The sequence below is a fragment of the Cydia strobilella genome, chromosome 8 (genome assembly GCF_947568885.1).
Source record: "Cydia strobilella chromosome 8, ilCydStro3.1, whole genome shotgun sequence".
Classification (NCBI taxonomy): Eukaryota; Metazoa; Arthropoda; class Insecta; order Lepidoptera; family Tortricidae; genus Cydia; species Cydia strobilella.
The window spans coordinates 19,134,326-19,157,012 of record NC_086048.1 but is presented as its reverse complement, the minus strand read 5'-3'; the positions used below and the strand labels follow the sequence as shown (position 1 = coordinate 19,157,012).

The following is a 22,687-nucleotide window of genomic DNA, read 5'->3' as shown; positions in this document are numbered from 1 at the left end:
ATTTTGATTTTTGTTTTCTTTTTTAAGTAGCCACAAGACTTTATTATTATATAAACTAAACTCAAACGGGTGTCATATGCTTAATAAAAAGTTACCAAGCCCTCCAGTAGCCGTGGCTGGAAGTTCGTTTCCTGGTGTCATCAGCTTACGCGGCTAACGCCTTGGACCCGCGGAATTTTCAAGTTTACGGAATCTTTGAAAAGCTAGGCGCGATTGACCAACGCAAAAGGGCGAGCAATACGTGCTTATTTGAATCCCTTACAGTCTTACAGAATAGCGTGAGAGATTGTGCTGCCATCATAGGCTACTGGAGGGCTGTGTCACTTTTATTTATGAATATGACATCAATTTATGTTTATAAAAATGTCCATTTTAGAAAAGAAGAAGAAGGAGTGCCAGGAGAGTTTGGTAAGGTGTGCCACATCAAAAAACAGCGTAGGAAAAGGCAAAAGCTCCTCATTATAGATCTCTTCTTTGACTTCGCAAAGAACACCACGCTTCATGGTCTTCGGTACATCACTGAAGTTGGGCTCACCGTTATTGAGAAGTAAGTTTTTTTTCCCCTCACTAGCTCGGAAAGCCGTCTTTTATCCTTTAAAACAAGCGGGGGAAAACGCACTTTATCCACTAGTGGGGAAAGTAATTTGACCTTGGGTGGAGCGTGTTTAAGAAGCTTTTGCTGACAGATAACAAAACGTAAAACGCTCATAATAATGGTTCGTTCGATATTAATTATCATAAATAAATGGTTTGAGAATTTAATAAAAAATACCAAATTTAGCTTTATTTAATTACCTTAAATTCCATAAGAAACATTTGTTTTTTTAAATGATTTTGAATGTAATTCTGAACGCACAAGTTGAGTCGATGCAATTTCAAAACGCATCGCCAGAAATGTTAAAATTGTCAACAAAAATTTTCTCACCGACTCCGACACGTAAATATACGCAACTTCCAGAGTTTTCTGTTATAATATTGTATTATCGTAAAAAAATGTAATTCCAGTGATGAAGATAATCTAACGCCTGTGGATGGTGCACTTTCCTCGCTATAGTGAGGGGAAAAGTTTTGTGTTACACACGGGTGCAAATGTATTTTACTTCTCGTGTGTTGAAACACTTGCTACGCTCAGGATTCTATTTTAGAACCACTCGCTCAACTATAGAATCCTTTCGCTTGCTCGTGTTTCAATTCCACACTCACGGGTAAAATACAACTTTGCACCCTTGTATAACAAATAACTATTAATACCACGGGGGTGGCAAAAAAGCTGCCATCGCAGCCTCTGCATGCTTGCAAGTTGCAACTAGGTTTTCCCGAGGGGCTACAGTATGGGGTTCTTCAAAAAAGAAGTGTACAGGTTTTTAAAGGGTCGGCAACGCGCGTGTAATATCTCTGGTGTTGCAGGCATCCATAGGCTACGGTAACTGCTTACCATCAGGCGGGCCGTATGCTTGATTGCCACCGATGTGGTATAAAAAAAACTAGTAGATTATTTACGCGTTGCCGCTCTTTCAGGTTGGGTATTCATAAATCATAATTGTAGAAGTAACATTCAATAACATTATGAACTAAGCTGGATAAAATTTTTGTGTCAAAAATTTCATTTCTGATACAAGTTTTTATCACTGACTAAATTACAGTCAGCGATAAAAGCTCTTTCAACAGGCAACTAACTCATTGAGACAATTCTTATAATCTGAAACTCAATTAGGTTGCGTTTTATCACATAGTTGTTTAGTTGTTTTTTACATGTCCATCACCAAATATATCAGCTCAATTGATATCATAATATTGCATTGTCACCCAACTTACATATTTTTGTGAAGTTCGTCATGTAGGTTATCATACCTTTGTAAGAATGCAAATGCATAATTTAAGACTCAATCTGGCAGCAATTTGTGGCAGTAATGGTGAAGACCGGTCGGTAGCGACCTTGCCTTTGAAGCCGATGGCCCTAGGTTCGAAACCCGGTATAGACATATATTTATTTGTGTGATGAGCAAAGATATTTGTTCTCGAGTCACGGGTGTTTTATATGTAGTTAAGAAGGTATTTGTATTTAATATATACCTATCGTTGTCTGAGTATCATAATCATAATCATTTTATTCATAAAACCAATTTACATGTCAAAAACTTATAATTACAATACAGTTAAAATATAAATCGAGATAAAACTTAAAATTAATATCTAAACAATAAATATACAATTAGGTGTAACAAAAACAAAAAATTAAATAAAGTAAATCATGGTCGAAATTAGAAATAAATATCAAAAAACAAAAAAAAAAAACAAAAAAAAAAAAAAAAAAGAAAAAAAAAAGCCTTCAGCCTTATCCACAACAAAAGCCTTCTTGAGCTTACTCTAGGGCTTAATCAATTCGTGTCTGGATGTCATATAGTATTGATTTAATTAACGACTGATTTCCAGAGTGTTTTGGGTCCTCACATTCCTGGTCAGTGTGATCCTGTGCTTCATCCTGATCGAACGAGTCTGGCACAAGTGGTGGTACAGCCCTGTCATCGTGTCGTTTAACGAGAAAATGGTACCTGTTGGAGAGGTAAATTTTGTACCGTCGGTGCCCTAACATAAAGGTGGCATTCACACCGATGAAATCGATGAAAACCTCGGGATAGCCCCTTATGAAACAGTACGCTGTTTTGAACGTGGCGATTTTGACCAAATTCGCCCGCCAGAATGTCTTTCTTCCGACCAATATCTATATTTTTATCTCTTGTCGTGATTTATTAGTAATTGTATTTATCAAGAAGTGTAACCAAATGTGTATTTTAGTCGGCAACATTCTTAAAACACCTGTATTTAATATCAGGGTGATGGGTAATGTTTAATGACTTACCTGGTAACACTTGAGTTAGTAAGTGGTAGGGATAAGCGGGAGTTAGAGAGACGGTTGTTCAGTCAGTCTCTTCCACTTGGATTGGGGAAGCCAAAGTCAAGATCTTGATGGTAACGGGTGAGCAAAATTAAAGAGCAATCATAGATATGTCTGTAATATTCTTAACCATCTATTTCTTGCAGGTACCTTTTCCATCAATAACCATATGCCCGCAATGGAAATGTAAAACGTCAGCCTATAACTATACGGACAAAAGGATTAAATATCGCCGAGGCAGACCTAAAAATATGAGCGAAATCGATGTCGAGTAAATAAGTTATAATAATCTCTATTTACGTGATACACTGATTATGCTTTACGATGCTTTATTTATTAACCTCATGAGTCTCAATGTATATTAAAATGTACATATTCATTGCAATCTAATTTGAACCTTTTGATGAAACAAATAGCGTAGCATTTCTTTTGTTTCACTGCGTTGTAAAACAAACGAAATCCGTTTCAATCTACTTATAGAACTCAAGTCCATCAAGAAAAGAAAGAAAGGTTCAAATTAAAAATTGAAAAACTTTATATGGTGGGTCTTACGAGGTTAAAATAAAATTGATATCTGATAAAGAAGATTCGATTAGGTACCTAATGATGTTAACAGATGGAAGTTTTAGTATCCAACTTCACTTCGTAAAATAACAATTGTTTTGTTTTAAAGATTAGGCTCAAAATAGATACGAGTATTACCTTAGTGTAACTGTACTATTTATAACTAGGAATTATTTAATAATAATGCTTTTAGGATGCTGTTGGGGCTGCCGCGCTATTGCAGCGCTAGTGGTATGTTCGCGGAGGCGCGCACCGACGGCTTCCACGCCCTCATGCGCAAGCGGGTGGCGTCGCTGGTGCGGCGCGTGCGTGGCAGCACTAACAGCATCCTAGCCACAGTCGCAGACACGATAGATGGCGCTTTCTGGAAATACTGGAGTACCCTACATGTTTATAATAGTTAAAGTATACATAGATATTGTCACTAACATAGGTTAAGAGTTAATAAAATAAGTTACTAATATATTATGGAAATTGAATTTCTGAAATAAATAATTATTTTATTTAATTTTAATTTAACTCGACGCTAAAAAAAACGTATTTTGTCTAGCTGACTTCTTTGTTTAGTAGGTACAAAAAATCATTTCATCAATCTTATGATGTAGGTGCGAATATTTTTTTGCTAATGTGCTAATAAATTATTTAATTAATAGGACTTATAACAACGAGAGGATTTTACTAGAGGATGCTTATTTAGTATGTGAAAAATTCCATTGGGATTTAACGAAACGTACACGAACGAATACATCTCTTGTAGATCATTTAATAAGAGTAAGTATAATCAATACTTTATATTTATACCTAGTTAGTTCAAAGAAATCGATATTCCTGTTGGAGATTTTACTTTAAAGGTTGAGGATTTAAGTACCTACAAGTTAATAAATGAAAAATACCTATATAAAAGTTATAATTTTTTTTGTTAGGTCGGTAATATTTTTGTTATGCCTGAACATACTCTGAGGTGTTTATATATATGTTATGTAGGTAATGTAGGTCATAATGAAAAACTTTTACTATGGGGCCAACCCCGCAATCGTGAAAAAATATGTACTGTTCCATATAAAACATTGACAATAATTTGAGTCGCCTTCGAATTTTTCTATCGAAATTTGCCCCACAGTAAAAGTTATTCAGTATGACCTACAGTCATATTCACCCTTCAGATTATTGGCCACACAACAAAAATACCCTATTATCCCCTCGAGCGGCAAAGCAATATTTTAAATTTTAGCGCCGTGCGGCGCGCAGCCGCAATGCGGCATGTTTTCCATATTAAAAATGGCGGCCCGCCGCACGCGCGGTTGTCTGAGTGCGTCCCATTCGAGGTAGCTTGCCGCTCGAGGGGTTATTAGACTTAATAACTTATAATATAATATTTTTAGATGGCGCCTAAGCTAGATGAAGCAATGGCTTCATGTCGATGGAGAGGTACTTACAGATCATGTAAACGATACTTCACTGAAGTATTGACTCGTGAAGGAGTTTGTTTCAACTTCAACGCATTGTCATATAATGACATCTTCAAAACCAAAAGGTACGTATTTTAAATATACTAAAGTTACTATCGAACTTAAAAGTTTACAACAGGTATAGGTAACTAACACACAATCAGATGTAATTTATGTAAATTTTGAATTATTTATATATATTTATTTATTAAGGAGATAAAATATTTATTACTTTCTTACAAATGATTACATAATTAGTACAATTACATGATGTTCGTTATCGCTCCTGGTTTTGAATAGTCAAACCCGTTCGTTATCGCTCCCGGTTTTGAATTAATATAAAACAATGATATCAATCTCAAAAATATACTGTCATCAATAGTATATTGTAGTAGCCTAGAATAGTGTATTGAAATACAAAATTAACACAAAATACAGGCATGTTTTTGGTTGTGTTTGCGTATTTTTATTTCCTCGTATAAAGCATTCTTTAAACCTATGGTATTTTTTCAGTATTCAACATGATTACAAATACCTGAATTCTTCAACTCCTCTAAATAAATGGGACATAATTTCTGGATATACGACGAGTGAAAATGTAACAGAAAAAAAGAAGGAATACCCACGTCGAGGAAGGGTTAGAAAAAATATTTTTTTTATTATTCTAAATTCCAGAATTATACACTTCGAGTTTCCTTTGGCATTACCTTGACCTTGGGACCTTGCACTTGACTGTAATTTTGAATTTTCCTAATTACCTGACCTTGACTTTGAACTCAGCTTTGACATTGCAGTTTGTGTACAATGTGTAAAAATATAACAGAGAAGCCGAATATCCACATCGAGAGCAAATCACTTTTCCCTGTGCGAAAAACACATGTTATAGTAACATACAAAATAATACTAAATAAATGAAAGTATCATACCATTTTTCAGGAAAATGGTGCAAACCCGGATCTAGAAATTCTACTCCTTGAAGATAGCGCAGATATCGATGACTCTTGCAACAGCCTCTCGAATGGCTGGAAAGTAAGTATAGGTCTACCAATTCTACCATAACTGAGGCAGTTGGAAGTTATTGTGATCAGTTGCAGACTCGATGAAAGCTTGGCTGCACCTTGGCTGCATGATGTTAATTTATGTCAAAATTCATATGGGAGATTGAGTCTATGACGTCTACATTTTTTGAATTTGTCGCTTTTTCCTGCGGAAAATGTTAGCTTACAAAACATAGTTCAAATTCTAAAACCCAGCTACCAACTCGCATATCCCCAAACTTCTTTATCAATCTCCTGAGATTAGTCCTGAGATTACGATTAATACAGTTTTAAAAGAGTATGATATCAGTGACAATTGAACAACCTTTGAAACAATGAAATTCAAATTCTTTTGACGTCTTGTTACAGATTTATCTCCAGCACCCGGCAGACCTGCCCCAATCTTCCTTATATTATTATGCAGCTATCGCTAAACAAGTTACTTCTTTAGCCCTCAAGTTTAGTATTCTCAATACATCCGAAAGCTTGATCAACTACAAACCTGAACAGTAAGTGTTGAAATTCATCTATCGCTAAACAAGTTACTTCTTTAGCCCTCAAGTTTAGTATTCTTAATACATCCGAAAGCTTGATGAAATATATTAACATGATCGATTCTTAATTATTACAGTACTTAAGTATGTACTCGTAATAAATAAAAAGATTAAACATTTTGTTATCCACTGTCTGCCTACCAAGAACTGGTTATATTTTGTCAGTTTCAATTATTGTGTTATCTAAATAATGTGGTATAGCAGACGTTTCTGTAATATTGTACAAAATTTAAAACAATGGTCCAGCCCAATTTCTTGACAACAGACTATTCAAGATTTCAAAAACTTAAAACTTATTATGTGTGAATAATGTATTGAACTATTTCCTTTGCGGTCAACAGGCGCCAGTGTTACTTCCCCAAGGATCGGAACCTGAAGTACTTCGCGATGTACACACCGGATAACTGTCAACTGGAGTGCCTGTCTTTGTACACTTACGAAAAGTGCAAGTGTGTGTGGTTTCACATGCCGCGTAAGTGGTCTGCTTTAATTTTAAGGCCATATTATCATCAACCCTCAAAATTAACATTAGGGGTCATCCATTAATTGGGTGAATCAACTATTTCTTGTTGTTATTGTGTTCCGTCAGTCAGGGGACAATATTAGCACAGTTTATTAGACGGAATGTTGTATAACGATCCACAAACGTGCTTAAAGGATGACTCACGTTAGACCGGGCCGTGACCGGGCCGGAGCTTCCGGCGCTTCGTTTTCTATGGAAAGCATGACGTGATCGCCTGTCATGCCATAGAAAAGTAAGCGCCGGAAGCTCCGGCCCGGTCACGGCCCGGTCTAACGTGAGTCATCCTTAATAGTGGTAGCTAACGTATATATTTCCTTCAAATTTATTTAAACCTTAGCACTGCACGAACTCGTGGTCAATAGTATCTACTAATTTAATGTTTATTACAGACGACAATGGTTCGGAAATATGCACAGCCTCGCAGCAAATGTGTGTGGAAAGTGCACAAGGTAAGATCAATTAAAATTTTAATAATTAAACATATCTCACAACAAGCATAGAGTTTTGTAAAGTACCTGTTGTAATAAACGAATTAAACAAAAAGGTAATAAAAAAAAGGTTACCGTAAAATGGGGTGAGTAGAGTTCGCGGGGAGAGTTGGGTTATGAATGGGGAGAGAAGGGGTGAAAGGGGGTGAGATGGGATTTTAAAATAATGTATTTCAATTTAACCCTTAACTACCTACGTCCGATTTCTATAGCATAACCACCTACGAAAGGTCTGGTAGACCACTATTTGAAATGGTTCTAAAATATTTATAAGAATTATGTTAGAGGGACAATTAAATAATATTTACCTATCTATTGGTTGAAGGCATTTATTAACAAATACCGATACAACATTAATCAATAACATATAGCTTGAACTTAACATATAACATTTTTCTTACTTTTAACAAAAAAATCATTGTAAATCCTTTGGGACAAGGGATCACAAAATATTAATTGCATGATATATTTTTTTATTAATAAATCTTAAAGAACAATAATCAGTATAGCTAATCAGCTATAATTTTAATATAAAAACGTATTATTATTATAAAATTGCAAGCTATTCAAATAGCCATTTTTCGCGGCAGCCAATGCACAGCCAATAAATACAATACTTACACATTTTATTCAATACTTTATTATATCTGTCCTAGAAAGCTGAACTTTCCCATGTAGTCTGTGTTTTAGATACCTACATAGATCAGTAAAACTAATAAATCTGTAACTTTCACCCTCCCACCTCTAAAAAAGGGGGTAGAGTTCTGAATATATTACAAGTAAAACTAGGACACTTCTCGATGTCCTGATGAGCCTACCGTTTACATAAAACGCTATACCGTAACCCCCTCCCAAGGGGGTGCAGTTCTAAATACTTATACAGAACTAGTGTGCCCAGGGCACTTCCCGATGTCCTAGAGAGATAAAATATTTGGTATGAAGCCTATGTGATTTCTATACAAAGATCATAAAAATTAAGAAATTTGTAACTTTTACCCTCCATTCCCTATTAGTGGAGTGCAGGCATAACAATTTTACAAAGAAAAAACATAAAATGCGTTAAAATATTAAAAACTAAAAGCCCATAAAAATAAACGTAACCTCCTAAGCAAGGTCTCAGAGACCAGCGAGATATAGTATATAACCACCTAGGCAAGGTCGCTGAGACCACCGACGACAGTCTTTTGCTCACCAAATTCACAAAGACACACGTCCGAAGGCATCGATCACATGGCCGGCACTGAGACGGCTGCAGGGAAAGGTACAGGGTCACAGAGGTCCGTGCAATGAACACGTGTTGAGTTATTCACTATTTTGTATTTGCAAAGGTCTGAGAGACCTTGCGTAGGTGGTTAAGGGTTAAAATGGAGCTATAGTAATACTCATAATAAAAAAAATCGATCCAACAATCTTCCAAAATCACCTTTGTATGAAAAGTTGAAAACCCATCTCACCCCAATTACGAGGGACTACTGGGTGAGGTGGAATTTCCTGATTATCTTCAAAGTTATGAAATGCAACTACCCAAAATAAAATAAAAACTAAAATAGAAACGTCCGGAACACTTATTACATACACCATTCAGTTTGCATATGTAAAAATAAAATGTTATCGAGGTTTGAATGTCAGTTTTGCTCCTACTCACCCCATTTTACGGTACATTATAAGAATGTCATGTTTTTTCTCAATATAACTTATGAAGATGTGCTAGCCTACGCTCTAAATCTCAATAAAATTGTTGAAAAAAAGCCTCTATTATGAGTTATTTACAAAACATACGATAACTGCAGTATTTTACAAAGGCTAGGGTGACAAGTGTCATTTCAATACAATATTACGATTTATTTTTTGGCGTTTTAAGGTTATAAATTATATGGAATGTTACCCTACCCATCGAGTTTGAAAACGACTATAAAATATAATTTTCTAGATTTTAAAATGATTAATCTCAAAGGTCAAATCATGTCCGCATTTGAACCCATCAGGCCATTATTGTACTTCGAGTATCTAATATATGTGTAACTTTACACCTACTATTGAAAGCCAACATTAGTTATGAATAATTATGTTTACGTACAATACATTTCTTGCAGATGAGTTAGCATCGAATAACCAGAAGTATGGAAAATGTAACTGTTTGCCGTCCTGCGACAGTGTTCACTATGACGCTGAAATTCTTAAAACAGAATTTGATTTACAAAAATATAATAATTCCCTTAAAATGATCTTTAACCGAACTTTACAAGATAACCGCAGGCGAGTATTAGTAATTCATCACTTCTTTAGCTCTTGCATATTCATACGGTAGAAGAACAGGTAATATTTATTTGTATTTTCGATGTTCATCAGGCCCTTTGATACTCTGAGAGATGAATAGAATGTCACATTAAATTTTTTTTTAATATGGTACGAACCTGAAACATAGACACAGACTGGCATATGGCTCCCAGATTCATAGACTGACATATGACTCCCAAATTGTACTATATTTTTTGGTCTTCCTTTAAAAAGCATGCTTTATACAAACCTTTTTTTGACGCAGAGGTAAATGCATTTACGCATCTCAACCCCGGGCTGGGGAACCCCATTGGGGGGTGGTATGTGGGACTCGATCCTCCCAAGACTCCCTCTGGTAGTCAGAGGGAGAGGAGGGGAATGCGCACTAACATTTCCTGCTGCGGCCGTTGACGGGAGGCACCATTCAACCACGCATCCACGCATTCTAGCATTCTAACCACGACGCCTCCCCGATGCTTTATACAAATCTTCCACAACACTGGAAAATATGGCATACGATTTTAATCACATTTACAATCGGGTCTACCGCGAATTTATTTTGTTACCTTTATTTACCGACGTTTCGACACAGGTTTCACTGGTCGTGGTCGCGGCTAACTGACGTCCCAGCAAAATGTCAAAACAGAGATTTGTGTGACGAAAAAAATGTGAATTAATATCACGAAATTGTAAATGTGATTTAATATGTGTTCAAAACGCGAAAGTTTTAAATGTTTTATACGATTTTAATATCATATTACAGATATTCCCGTTTGGAAATTTACTTCAAAGAACCCCGATTTGTGTCAATGCGTCGTTCTGAGCTGTTCGGACTGACGGACTTTCTGGCCAACTGCGGCGGGTTACTGGGACTGTTCCTCGGGTTCTCCTTCCTCAGCCTTGTTGAGATGTTCTACTTCTGTACTCTAAGGTAAATAAAAATTTCCATCAGTGTCATAATCCTTACTAGAGTCGGATCAAGCTAACTCTAACTGACATTTTAAATGATAAAGTGTGGTAATGTCATCATTAATGTCAAATGTGTATTAGAATATTACGTTAATAATGACACTCCCTCAATCAGTATCCTAATCTATAATAAATATGTACAATTAGGGTTTCTTCTTTGTATTTTTCTTCCTTGGCCTTGTTGAGATCTTCTTCTGCTTCTAAGTAAGTAAGCAAGTAAGTAAACACTTAATTGTACCAGAAAAAAGAAATATTGATTGCATCTATATACCTATATTTAACAAATAAAAACATTGATTGATTGATTTATTGATCAGATACAACATAAATGTGTAGTACAAAGGCGAACTTATCCCTAAGAAGGATCACCTCCATTTAACCTATACCTAAAGGAGTAATAAAAAAAACTTGTACTCTGAATAATCATTTCCATCAGTATACATATTAATATCAATATCGTCGGGTTACTAAGTCCTCTCCTTGGGATCCCCTTTCTCAGCTTTATTGAAATATTTTCTATACTCTAAGGTAAACAGGAAACGATTTTCATCAGTGTTATAATTTTTTTATATTTCAGATTGTGGTGTACCCTGAAAAATGACATGAAAAATGAAAAGAAGAAGCTAAAGGAAAGCGTGTATAAGAAATAGTTATTCCACATAGTTATTTCTATATCTATGAAAAATCATGTTTTGTAAAAAAAACTAGTTTGAGTAATTTTGGTATTATCCTAAGTATGACACTATAGATTCACAATAGCATTATCCCAGATCAACTTGCACAGATATTGTATGTATCTCTTAAAAATGTTTCTCATTGTAAAACATAAATGTACTTTCATCTCACGCGTTTAGTTCATAAATCGTAATGTTTAATTGATTCGTTTATTTGTCTATTATTAAATTATTATCCTAAATTAGGTTGTTTATTATGTACATTAAAGTAAAATATTAAAAAAAACACGTACAAAAACATATAATCATTATAAAAAAACCTAAAATATATCTTATTTTATGTTTTGTTTTATATTATGTAATGGCTCGTTTGTTTGTACTTACGAATAAAAAAATTATTTTATTCTATTCTAATAGGGATGGCTGGGGTGAATAGGGACAAAACTTTTAATGTGATTCACCTGACAGTTTGTTAAAAAATACCCACACAAATTGTATCATACAAAATCTACTATTATTTTAAATCGAATGATATAATTTTTGAGGGTATTTCTTTAAAAAAAAAACAGGTAAATCACATGACAACTTTTTAAAAAATACCCACATAAATTATATCATACACATCTACTATTATTTGAAATCGAATGATACAATTTTTATGGGTATTTCTTAAAAAATGTCAGGTAAACCACATTTCAAGTTTTGTCCCTATTCACCCCAGGCATCCCTATTCACCCCGGTTGACGGTAGTTTTATTATTATTATATTTCATTTGTATGGTAGAAAATTATTGTGGCGAATAATTCGTTCATTCTACTTTTGTAAAATCTAAACTGACAAAGAAACTTAGTACACTTTCTTAACTTCACCTTCAAAGCGTCAAACATCAAAAGACAATATTATATAAAAACAGTTTGCAGAGATTTTATTGACAAATTAGACAACATACTTACTACTTACGGCTCGATTCGGGAAATGAATTAGAGATTTACTAGATACTTACTTACTGCTTACTGCTAGCCTTTCTCCGCAGACGTCTTGTCTGGTTGCCCTTGGCATAGGCCTCTCCCATATTCCTCCACGAGTCCCTGTCCAGAGCCTGTCTTCTCCAGAAGGCTCCAGCCACCTGCCTGAACTCGTCTTCCCATCTCATTTTTTGTCTTCCATCATCCCTTTTTCCGTCTCTTGGGTACCATGTTGTGATGTCTTTTGACCATTTTTCTCTTTTGTCTCGGAGCATGTGGCCGGTCCACTTCCATTTTAGTTTTTTCATAGTGTGGTTTACGTCGATTGTTTTTGTTCTCTTTCTAATGTCCTCCAGTTTTATTCTATCTCTAAGTTTTATATTCAACATGGTTCTTTCCATACTATTTTGGCAGACTTGGAGAGCTTTCCTCTCCTTGACAGTTAGGGCCCAAGTTTGACATCCATATGTAAGGCAGGGAAGGATACAAGTGTTAAATACTTTGGACTTAATGTTTGTTGGTATTTGGTTGTTCTTCACTATTTCCTTTAATGACACACAGGTAAAGGTACCTTACCGCAGTTGGCGCTTACGCTATTATTAATGCCGCTCCAATGAATATTGGATGGCGCTTACGTCGCATAGCGCCGCAATAATTTGCAGCGCTATGCGAAGAAAGCGCCAGCCGCCATAAGGTACCTATTGCCGTGGAACGTCACATATCTTTACTGTTCCATATCTAGTGAATCTCTAATTCATTTCCCGAATCGCGCCGTTAGTATCAAGCTAAACATATTAAAATATCAAAGTAAAGTTCCAAGAAAAAAAGTAGGTAGTTACGACAAATAGACATTACGCTCCATCCATCTTCTGTCAGAAAAGGATAGGTTAATATCCTCTTTCTACACGTCCATTTCAGTAGATTGCGTGGCTGTCAATATCTCCTGGTATATCTTTAAGCTGTCAAAAGTGTATCATTTGAGTGCAACCGGTTACGCTCGACCGCCGATCATCTGATACTTTGGTACTGACAGCAAAACCGGCAGCAAAAAGTACTTAATATAGTTTGTCAAAGGACTGTCTCATTTCAAACATAGACAGAAAGAATCGTACTATTTTTGTCTTACCCTAGTACTAGCACCCAAAAGAAAAGGATGAGTATAGTTTTTTTTGTTCTTATTTACTAACAATTTGGTTTGACCAACTGACAAAACTTTTACTCGCTCTATAATATGTTAGAAGTAGAGGAGATTATGAATGAATAAATGAAGAAATGAATGAATGAAGGAATGAATGATTGAATGACTAAATGAATGAATGTATATTTGCATCAAATATGCTATATTATATGTATTTGCATATGTTATGTTAGGTAGTGGGTTCAACCTCTAACTTGTACAAATGAGTTTCATTGAATATACAAAAATTTACGACTTAAAGTTAGTTAGCAAACATTCTCACTTACATGTAGGGTTTACGATGTCATTTTTTTTAATTTTCTGTAACTTAGAGATAAAAAAAATTGTCTTAGTATGTCTCACGATAGTTTAAATTCGATTATTTTCTGTCTACTTTACCTATTGTGGTTACAAAATTATGGTTTGTGGTATTATGGTTTTGCTGTCGCTGCACGCGCGGCTACCGGCTACCGAACAGCACTTAACGGATCGCGTCGCGCTATCGTAATCAACGTTATAAACGGTCTCCTTTTATCTCTTTATCGCCTTCTGTCCCGCCTTTTTAATTTTATCGCTTTTGAGCGAGCGATATAATCGATTACGTGTAGTCTTGCGGTGTTAGGTTCATTTGTTTGATTACGTTGTTTCTTTCGTAAAAATATGTTAAGTTTTCAAGAATCCCTAGTGTAAATTTCATTCGTTGCGTGACGGATGTACGCCGTGGCGTTAAGTACATTTTGTATGGGATTTTGAACTCAAAATCCCATACAAAATGAGACTTAACGTAAACGCGTAAGTTATCTCTAGGTCTCCAGAGCCTACCGTAAGAGATAGCCTACCATAGCGCCACCCAGTCCCAGCGCCAAACCCAAAACTCCAAATACTCTTTGTTCCCAGGACCAAAAAGTATTGTAATATGTAGGAGACTCTATGACATGAATCATAGAGGTATAATAATGTATAGATGAAATGGGGGACAGGTAATAAATAACACGACCAAATTACGTAGTTTGTTTTTGGTATGTTGTCAGGACGTTTTTAATTTTGTCGCATTGGGTATGTTCTGTCCCTCACGGTCGCACGGGCGCACATCTACTTATATAAAATATAAGGTGTATGGTCTAGGTACTTCGGTGTATGGTGGCGCCGCCTATTTACTGTTTTTTGATGGATACTTCCTCCTTTTACTTCTACACTCCATAAAAATGGAGGAATGACACCACAGACCACAGTGATATCCCTGTCTGCCGTATCCGGTGATTGTACAGGAAGTTAATGTAGCACCTGCCACTGCGAACTAGACGCGAATCTTTTTAGGGTTCCGCTATACAATTTGTAAAACAGTGAAACTCGTAGAGCGTTTCTTTTAAAAAAATGCCACTCATTAATTTTGTATTGTTTTCATAAATTTTGTATTATTTTAACTCAGAGATCACGAGCTCCTTCGATCCCAAGGTTTTTTCCTCGTGTTACCATTTCCCCATATACTTTGTATGGCGGTAACAAAAAGGAAAGTTTGAAAAATGTATGGAATTATTGGGACATTTTTTTTTTCTCCTTTAAGGATGAAAAGGGCTCGTGATCCTGAATAGAAATAACACAAAAGTGGCAAAAAATGTCACATAAAATGGCAAAAAAAGAAACGCTCATTTTATGGAACTCAGTGGATAAAGATAATGTTGTAAATGTGTAAAAGTAGGTACAGGAGGTTGATGGATCAGGAGGTCAATTATAATTTAATAATAGTTTTGAACGGATTTTGATACGACCTTGACAATTGGTGATTGGCGCGCATCTCTGAGAGATATTCAAGGTCGTCGCAAAATAATATCATTACCGTAACAAGTTTTTATAGTTGGTCAAACCACATTTTCAGTCAATAAAAAAAAACTTACTCATCCTTTTCTTTTGGGTACCAGTACTACAGTAAAGATAGTATTATTTTCTCTGTCTATGTTTGAAATGACACAGTCCTTTGACAAACTATAAATCAGACCTGTCGGTGGAGCGATTTCAATGCTGGCTAGCACGGAAAAACTAATTAATCACATGACTTCAGAGAGAGTGAAGTACGAACCTAAAATTCTATACAAATAGACTCACTTTTATTCCTCTAGAATATACTTCTACTTCTATTAATTAACCGTCTACTAGAACCCTATTTAAGTTAAGACTCCAGCTTGACTGCCGCCGTCACTTGCAGACGCCGCGAGCCTGATCTATGCACCATCTCGTACACATTTTATCTTGCAAAGTGCTCAGATAGACACGAAAAGAACTTCAAGAAAATTCATACCTCATCTACCTAACAAACGCTCTATGTTCCAAGCGCATCAAGCGAATTTAAACTTTAGATCGTTATGAGAAGGTTCAGTTTCGAGTGGGTTGGGTTATGGATAAAGGTGGAGACAGACTAGTGTCTTGTTGAACAGAGTTGAAAATAAATGTATGGTGCTACATTAATCTGGGGCGACGTGCATTCTTGGTGGGGTGAGATGGCGTGAAAATATTGCAGGTTATTTGTTCGTTCGTCTTTGTGACTTTTAAACCTTTACGCGGCTGTTTTGAGGTAAATAATGGGAGTTTGTGATGGAGTAAAGGTTGTTGTTGACATGGTGGAAGGCGTAAAGTATGTGATATGCACATGAAAGGTACGATAGAGTTGACAGATAGATTCAAGTTTTACAAGCGCTTTATAATAATTGTTTGTCCATATCTGCCATTTGGATTTATGTTGGATTTATAAAGGTTAAAATTAGGATGTGTGTTGGATATAATTTAACAAAGGTTTTATGAATAAAGGAGATAGTCTTTACTTATCGGGTTTAAACGAATATTTAAAATACTATACTAAAATTCATATGCGAATTAGGTTACATTTCGAAGAAGGAACTTAAGGTGACATTCGGATGTCAACTGCAGCTGCATTACTGTTGCTGCGTCGTTGTTACTGCTGTGTCTGTCAATTTCCTTGATAAAATGAGTGACGTTATCTGCCGCATTCATTCCGTCATTTTATAATATTGTGGACATTTTTACTTAAGACAAAATTATCCATACAATCTTCATCATCTTCTTAGTCCATCCATCATCATATCAGACCTACACAGAATACATCATACATACCTGTCATGATACATCATCATCAAGGTGTCTCGGCTTTTTTGCTACGCTCATGTTAACCTGGGGTCCACTCGTCAATTAATCTCAAGAATTGGCGTAGGCACTAGTTACGACGATAGGTACTTATATTGTCGCTTTTAGATAGATAGAATTCAATTCAATTCAATTCAATACTTTATTCATAAAATACAATTTTACAAGTCAGGTACATGCTAAATACTTAGTTTTAAGTCTACAAAGTAAAGTGTAATTGTCGCAAAACAATACGTTACATTAAATCATTTTACGGTTTAGACTCACTTGTTTTAGTCACTCGCGCGACATGTTTCGGAGAGCCAATACACGGTCGTCGTGAACGCTGCTCGCACTATTAGTGCTTGAGAAAGGAGACCTAGGCTCTCCGAAACATGTCGCGCGAGTGACTAAAACAAGTGAGTCTAAACCGTAAAATGATTTAATGTTAGTATGTCTCACAACAGTTTAAATTCGACAATACGTTACGTTACATTTATGTGCTTATGTACCCTAAAGTGATAGCAAACATGTAGCACAGCGCTCGTTGAGATAACTCTGCTCTCTGGCTGTCTGAGCTGTTCTCCATTTCTTACTGAGCCCAATAGTCGCACGCTCGGGTTTACCAGTGCTATTGAAGCTTTGATATCGGGGCTTCAATATCTGGTAAATTTGCGGCTGCAAGTTGGTGGCAATGTAGCCCTGCAAATCCTGTAATACTACAGCAGTGCAGCAGTTTATAGTTTAGTGTTATGTGCCAATTAAAATAATCAAAGAAATTAAAAAGAAAATTATAACTAGGTAACAACAGGCGGTTTTATCGCTGAAAAGGGAGAAGCCTGTTCTAAGATGTCTAGTTTTATATATACTAGCGACCCGCCCCGGCTTTGTACGGGTGCAATGCTGATGTATTATACATACAAACCTTCCTCTTGAATCACTCTATGTATTATAAAAAACTGCATCAAAATCCGATACGTAGTTTTAAAGATAAAAGAAAGAAAAAGACCGTTCGACTTACTCGGTTCGGTTGCAATAACATCCCTGGCTTTACCGCCGAATTTATTAGACAATTATTAAGGTGGCGGTAAGCATTACCGTGTTTTTCTTGGGATGTTTTCCTCCCTAACTCAGCCGGATGCCAACACGTGCGAACTACCCAGGATTAGAAAATAATTCACCTCTCTGAATGTTATTATGGAGCCGCCGGATTTATTTTATTGAGCCCGAGATATATGCGAGTCTTTCCTTGCTCTAGGGATGTTTATAGAACCGTTTCGAGGATTTTACGACTTCCATGGACTGTTTCGCGTAAATCTTCTTTATGTACCATTCGGTGTAATTATTGCTTTATTCGCTTGAGCAACGCTGGTTGTTATTGAATGTGCGTATAAAATATTATTGATCGCCCAATAAAAGTTAGTTTATGGAGGTTTTTTTTTAACGATATGTCGTAACTCATGGGTTTTTTGTGCAGCTTTAGGTTTTTCATGTTTTTACGTTAAACAAGATTGTATAAAGTTGTTGTGTAAAGAAATTCCCAAGTTTGAAAGCGGAAGGATGTTGTTGGTGTATTACGTCTCCGTAAGTTATGTCGTAGCTGAATTGTCAAACGTCAACTTTTGACAACTAGACCAACCGCATAAAGCGCCATCTACTTTATCTGTTAATTTTGAAGCACTGTTTTAGATTTATATTGTACAATCAATTGATCTTTGATTTAAATTTGGTTACGTATTTTGAATTTAAATGCTAATCGGACTGGTAGCTTGTTAGCTTAGTTAACTTCACATGAGCTGGACCTACTTATTAATATTTTAAATGTTGGAAAAACCTTAAATATAACCTTGTTACAAATCCCTTTATTGCCACTTTAAATAATCCCAAACTTGCAACCCATATCATTCTCACCTTCAAATTTTATTTACCCAAATTTAAATCCACATTACGCACTTAATTTTCACCTAAAAACTGTTACACCATTAACATACTCCTTTCCGCGAGTAATCGAGTCGAGTTTAGCAACCCTAATCCAGGCTAAAGCAGATACAAGCAGTTTGGACGGGAAACGCGTGGATTAAACGAATACGCCAATAACATTTACATAGAAACGAGCCCGCACACAGGCGCATTTTTACTTCAAATGTTTTGGCTATAGGGTTGGCAAAACGAAGTTTGTCTAAACGCAGGTACACTGAATAAACATCGTATAATTTAGCTCTTACTACTCTGACACTGGCCAAACTGTCCCACTGGACAGAAGCCATTTTATTTACAATGCTGTCCTTGAAACGTCGCAGGTAATATATAAGTATTTTTTTATTATTAAAGGCAAAACTCAAACTTTCGGAACACAGGTCGCAAGTTCGGGTCAGTGTTTGTCGGATATTTGATTATTCAAATAAACTATTTGTGTTGTAGAAAAAGGTGGCAATTTTAAGATTAGTAGGTAGGTGCGAAGGGTAATCAATCCATTGAATTTCGCGCCTGTTTCTAGTGCTAAATTGGTTTGCCAGGTTATAAACATCAAACATATAGTCTCGCATGTCAAGATTGGTTGAAAACATATTAAGTATTTTTTCATAAATAACAAAAATACAGGCTTTTCTCCGCGAATGTATCAATATTATTCTATGTATTCAAAAGTTTCTAAAAACTCATTGAAGTAGGACATCAAGTCCACTCGGCCATTCCCGATTTATCATTAACATTACCGTAGTCAGGTAAAAATACCTTTAAGTTTTAGAAAGCACAACCCTAATTTTTACTAACCCCTTTCTCTGTAGTATATTTTTGGGCAAACGTACGAGGTACTTTACAGTAGGTTGCGGGTAGTTTGGATTAAACCAGTTGCCAGATCTGCCTTTACGATGTTTCTAAAGAGCCCTTAGAAGAATAAAGTCGTAAGTATCTGAGTCTTGAAAAGATACAGCTTTTTGCTTTGGATGGGTTGAGTGGAAAATGTTTTGAAAAGTCTGTATACAATTAAGAGATAATACAAGCGGTTTATGATAAGAATGTTGTTGGTTCTTTGTTGTTTCTTTGATGAAGTGATCGTCGTTGTGCTTTTCAAAGCTGATATGTGCTCAATTTTTCATTGACCTTTGATTAAAATCGCGCACATATTAGATTTGGTAAGCAGTAAGCGCAACGAAGTTATATTATGATTGTATTTGTTACATTATGTTTGTATCAGTATGTAGATTGCTTCAACCAAAATACTTTAGGTAAGTAAATACAAGCAGAAAATAGCCAGAAATAGAGCTAATTAGACTAACCGTATGTCTCAAAAGGTTGATACGTATTTTTATCGTTTAAGTCCATTTTAGGTTTTGGAATCCATCTGCCTAATATATTAATGTAATCATATATTTTTGGATAATTATGCTAAGATACAGTACTAATCGAATTTAAACTGTTGTGAGACATATGAACATTAAATAATTTCACGAACCGTGAAAACACAAACATGTCGCGCGAGTGACTAAAACAAGTGAGTCTAAACCGTGAAACAATTTAAGATACAGTTAGTATTTGTTATTATTTGGAGCCTTACGTGTCCCACTGCTGGGCAAAGGCCTCCCCCAATTTCTCCACAGATCTCTGTCCAGTGATGTGTCTGGCCACTCCTTCAAAAAGGAGTCTAGTTCATCCCGCCATCGCCGGCGGGGTCTGCCATGTACTTTCCATTTTTCCATTATTTCCATTATTCGCTCAAAACGCATTTGATACTCATACCTACATATAAAAAAAATACATGAAAATATGTTCTATTTCTGAGACTCACTTACACTTAGCGTTAATAACTACAAAACATAATCGTTTATCTCAGTTAAAACTAAACCGATTGCAACGAGCAGTTAAAATGAATCATCGTTCAGGACTAAGCACAGCTAAACCATTACTCAACCTGGCTAAGCCGGTTAATGTCAAGTAATCCCGATTGCTGTAAAACTAGGTATTAGCCTTTGAAAATGTAATTTTGCATATTTTAAAGCTTTGGCTTTCCAATCAGCGTGATCTGGTTAAGTACTAACCTTTATTTTTATTTTCTTACACTTGTGATATTTATATATATTATAATATATATTTAGTATTGTATGTATGCTAGTATGTATTTTATGTATTTTAATCTTTAGTGTTATTTCTTTTTTTAAATATTAATTTGTACATCCTGTAAGTTTGTCTATCTGACCTGGCTATAGTTTCCCACTCATCTACTCGAAGGTTAGCTGGAGAAGATCCCTTATAGGGATAAGTTCGCCTTTGTACTTCCATTACTATAATTTATTTTTGTAAACCTGTGTTGTGTACAATAAAGTGATAACTACTACTACTATTTTTTTTATATCGGATATTACACATATATTATCACCTAAGGTGTCTAAGACATATACTCAGAATCAAATGGGAAGACCGAGTTCCAAATTTTGAGGTCATGCGTCGTTCCGGGCTCTATGGTATGGAGGCTCTACTAAAGCAGCGACAGCTAAGGTGGTGTTTCCGGCACGCCGCTACGAAGATCTGGAATGACCTGCCTCCACCAATCCGTTCGCTAAAGTCGTTAAGTTCAAATCGAAATGTCGTGCACACTTGTTACAAATTCAATTACAGACATCACAGTAACATATCAGTCACTCACTCGCACACTTATCACACACACTTTTAAATTTCCGCTGCAATTTGATGATTTGTTTTAGTTTTAGTCTTTATTTTAGTTTTAGTCTTAAGTTTAGTTCGTTCTGGTGTTGGTTTTTTCTGTAACTTTCGTTATAAATATATTTAAAAAAGGCGGTAATTAATATTTTGTTTGTCTTAATTTTCTGTTTAATAATGTTTGTATTTTTATGTCAATGTAAATTTTATTTGTGTGTCGTTGGCGTACGTGTCGCCATTATTTTTAGATTAAGCCAGGTCCCCACAGAAAACCAGCGCCTCGGTTTGCCGCGGCACTATGCTGAGTGGGGATCCTTTTTGGCGTCCAAATGTTTTTTTGTCTGCATGCTTTTCTTTTTTATGTACTATGTTGTGGAATCAAATAAATGTATTTTCTTTCTTTCTTCTTGGTGTGGGCATGTCCTCCGTATGGATGACCGCCGCTTGCCCAAAACCGTATTCTACTCTGAATTGGTGGAAGGCAAGCGGAAGCACGGCGGTCAGCATCTGCGTTATAAGGACGTGCTCAAACGACACCTGAACGCTTGCAACATCGATCCTGAGCGTTGGGAGGAGCTTGCTACAGACAGGTCATCTTGGCGGTCGACCATCTTTAACCGCATCAAATTATTTGAAGAAAACCGCCTCAATACCTTAGATGTCAAACGCCAACAACGTAAAGAAAGACCAAAGCCCTCGTACGCGTATACGTATAACGCGTCTGGCCAACTCTATTGTGGCACCTGCAATAGAGTCTTTAAGACCAAGTTCGGCCTGGCCAGCCACATTCGAGCCCATAATAGGCGTAATCCATAATTGCTGAGGTCGCCGTCATAGAAACCGTTGAGGAGGACTATATATACTACTACTTTATAGCTTTAAGTAGATTTAACAAGTATCGGAATTTAATTTATACATAACATATTACAAAACTATACCTATTACTTACATGACATTTTTTTTTCATTAGCTAGAAAAAAAACCGGCCAAGTGCGAGTCGGACTCACGCACCGAGAGTTCCGTACTTTTTAGTATTTGCTGTTATAGCGGTAACTTTCAACTGTCTAGCTATCGGGAGATACAGCCTGGTGACAGACAGACAGACGGACAGACGGACAGCGAAGTCTTAGTAATAGGGTCCCGTTTTTACCCTTTGGGTACGGAACCGTAAAAAAACAAAAAAATACAACATAAAGGTAAATTTCAAGTCCTCGCTCATAGCAACTTTCTTACGGAATATCATTTGATATTTACCACTGTAGCTCGGTGAAGGAAAACATCGTAGGAAACCTGCATACATCTGCGAATAAATTCAAAGGTGTAT

The 22,687-nt window shown here is 36.0% G+C and overlaps 1 protein-coding gene across 1 annotated transcript; it reads left to right on the top strand.

Moving 5' to 3' along the window:
• The first annotated feature begins 338 nt into the window (after positions 1-338).
• LOC134743417 (pickpocket protein 28-like) lies at positions 339-11,433 on the top strand. Its single transcript, XM_063676807.1, has 13 exons — positions 339-547; positions 2,434-2,563; positions 3,043-3,167; positions 4,114-4,231; positions 4,843-4,994; positions 5,422-5,545; positions 5,845-5,937; positions 6,315-6,454; positions 6,841-6,971; positions 7,412-7,471; positions 9,604-9,766; positions 10,536-10,718; positions 11,334-11,433. The coding sequence occupies exons 1-13, from the start codon at positions 339-341 to the stop codon at positions 11,404-11,406; spliced, it is 1,701 nt and encodes a 566-aa protein (XP_063532877.1). The 3' UTR covers positions 11,407-11,433.
• Positions 11,434-22,687: the final 11,254 nt, after the last annotated feature.

Bases quoted from the DNA above. Each gene is read 5' to 3' on its own strand.
- LOC134743417 (XM_063676807.1), top strand. From the start codon at position 339: ATGACATCAATTTATGTTTATAAAAATGTCCATTTTAGAAAAGAAGAA. The intron at 6,972-7,411 runs GTAAGTGGTCTG...TGTTTATTACAG, and splicing joins TGTGTGGTTTCACATGCCGC to ACGACAATGGTTCGGAAATA. The intron at 9,767-10,535 runs GCGAGTATTAGT...TTATACGATTTT, and splicing joins ACTTTACAAGATAACCGCAG to AATATCATATTACAGATATT.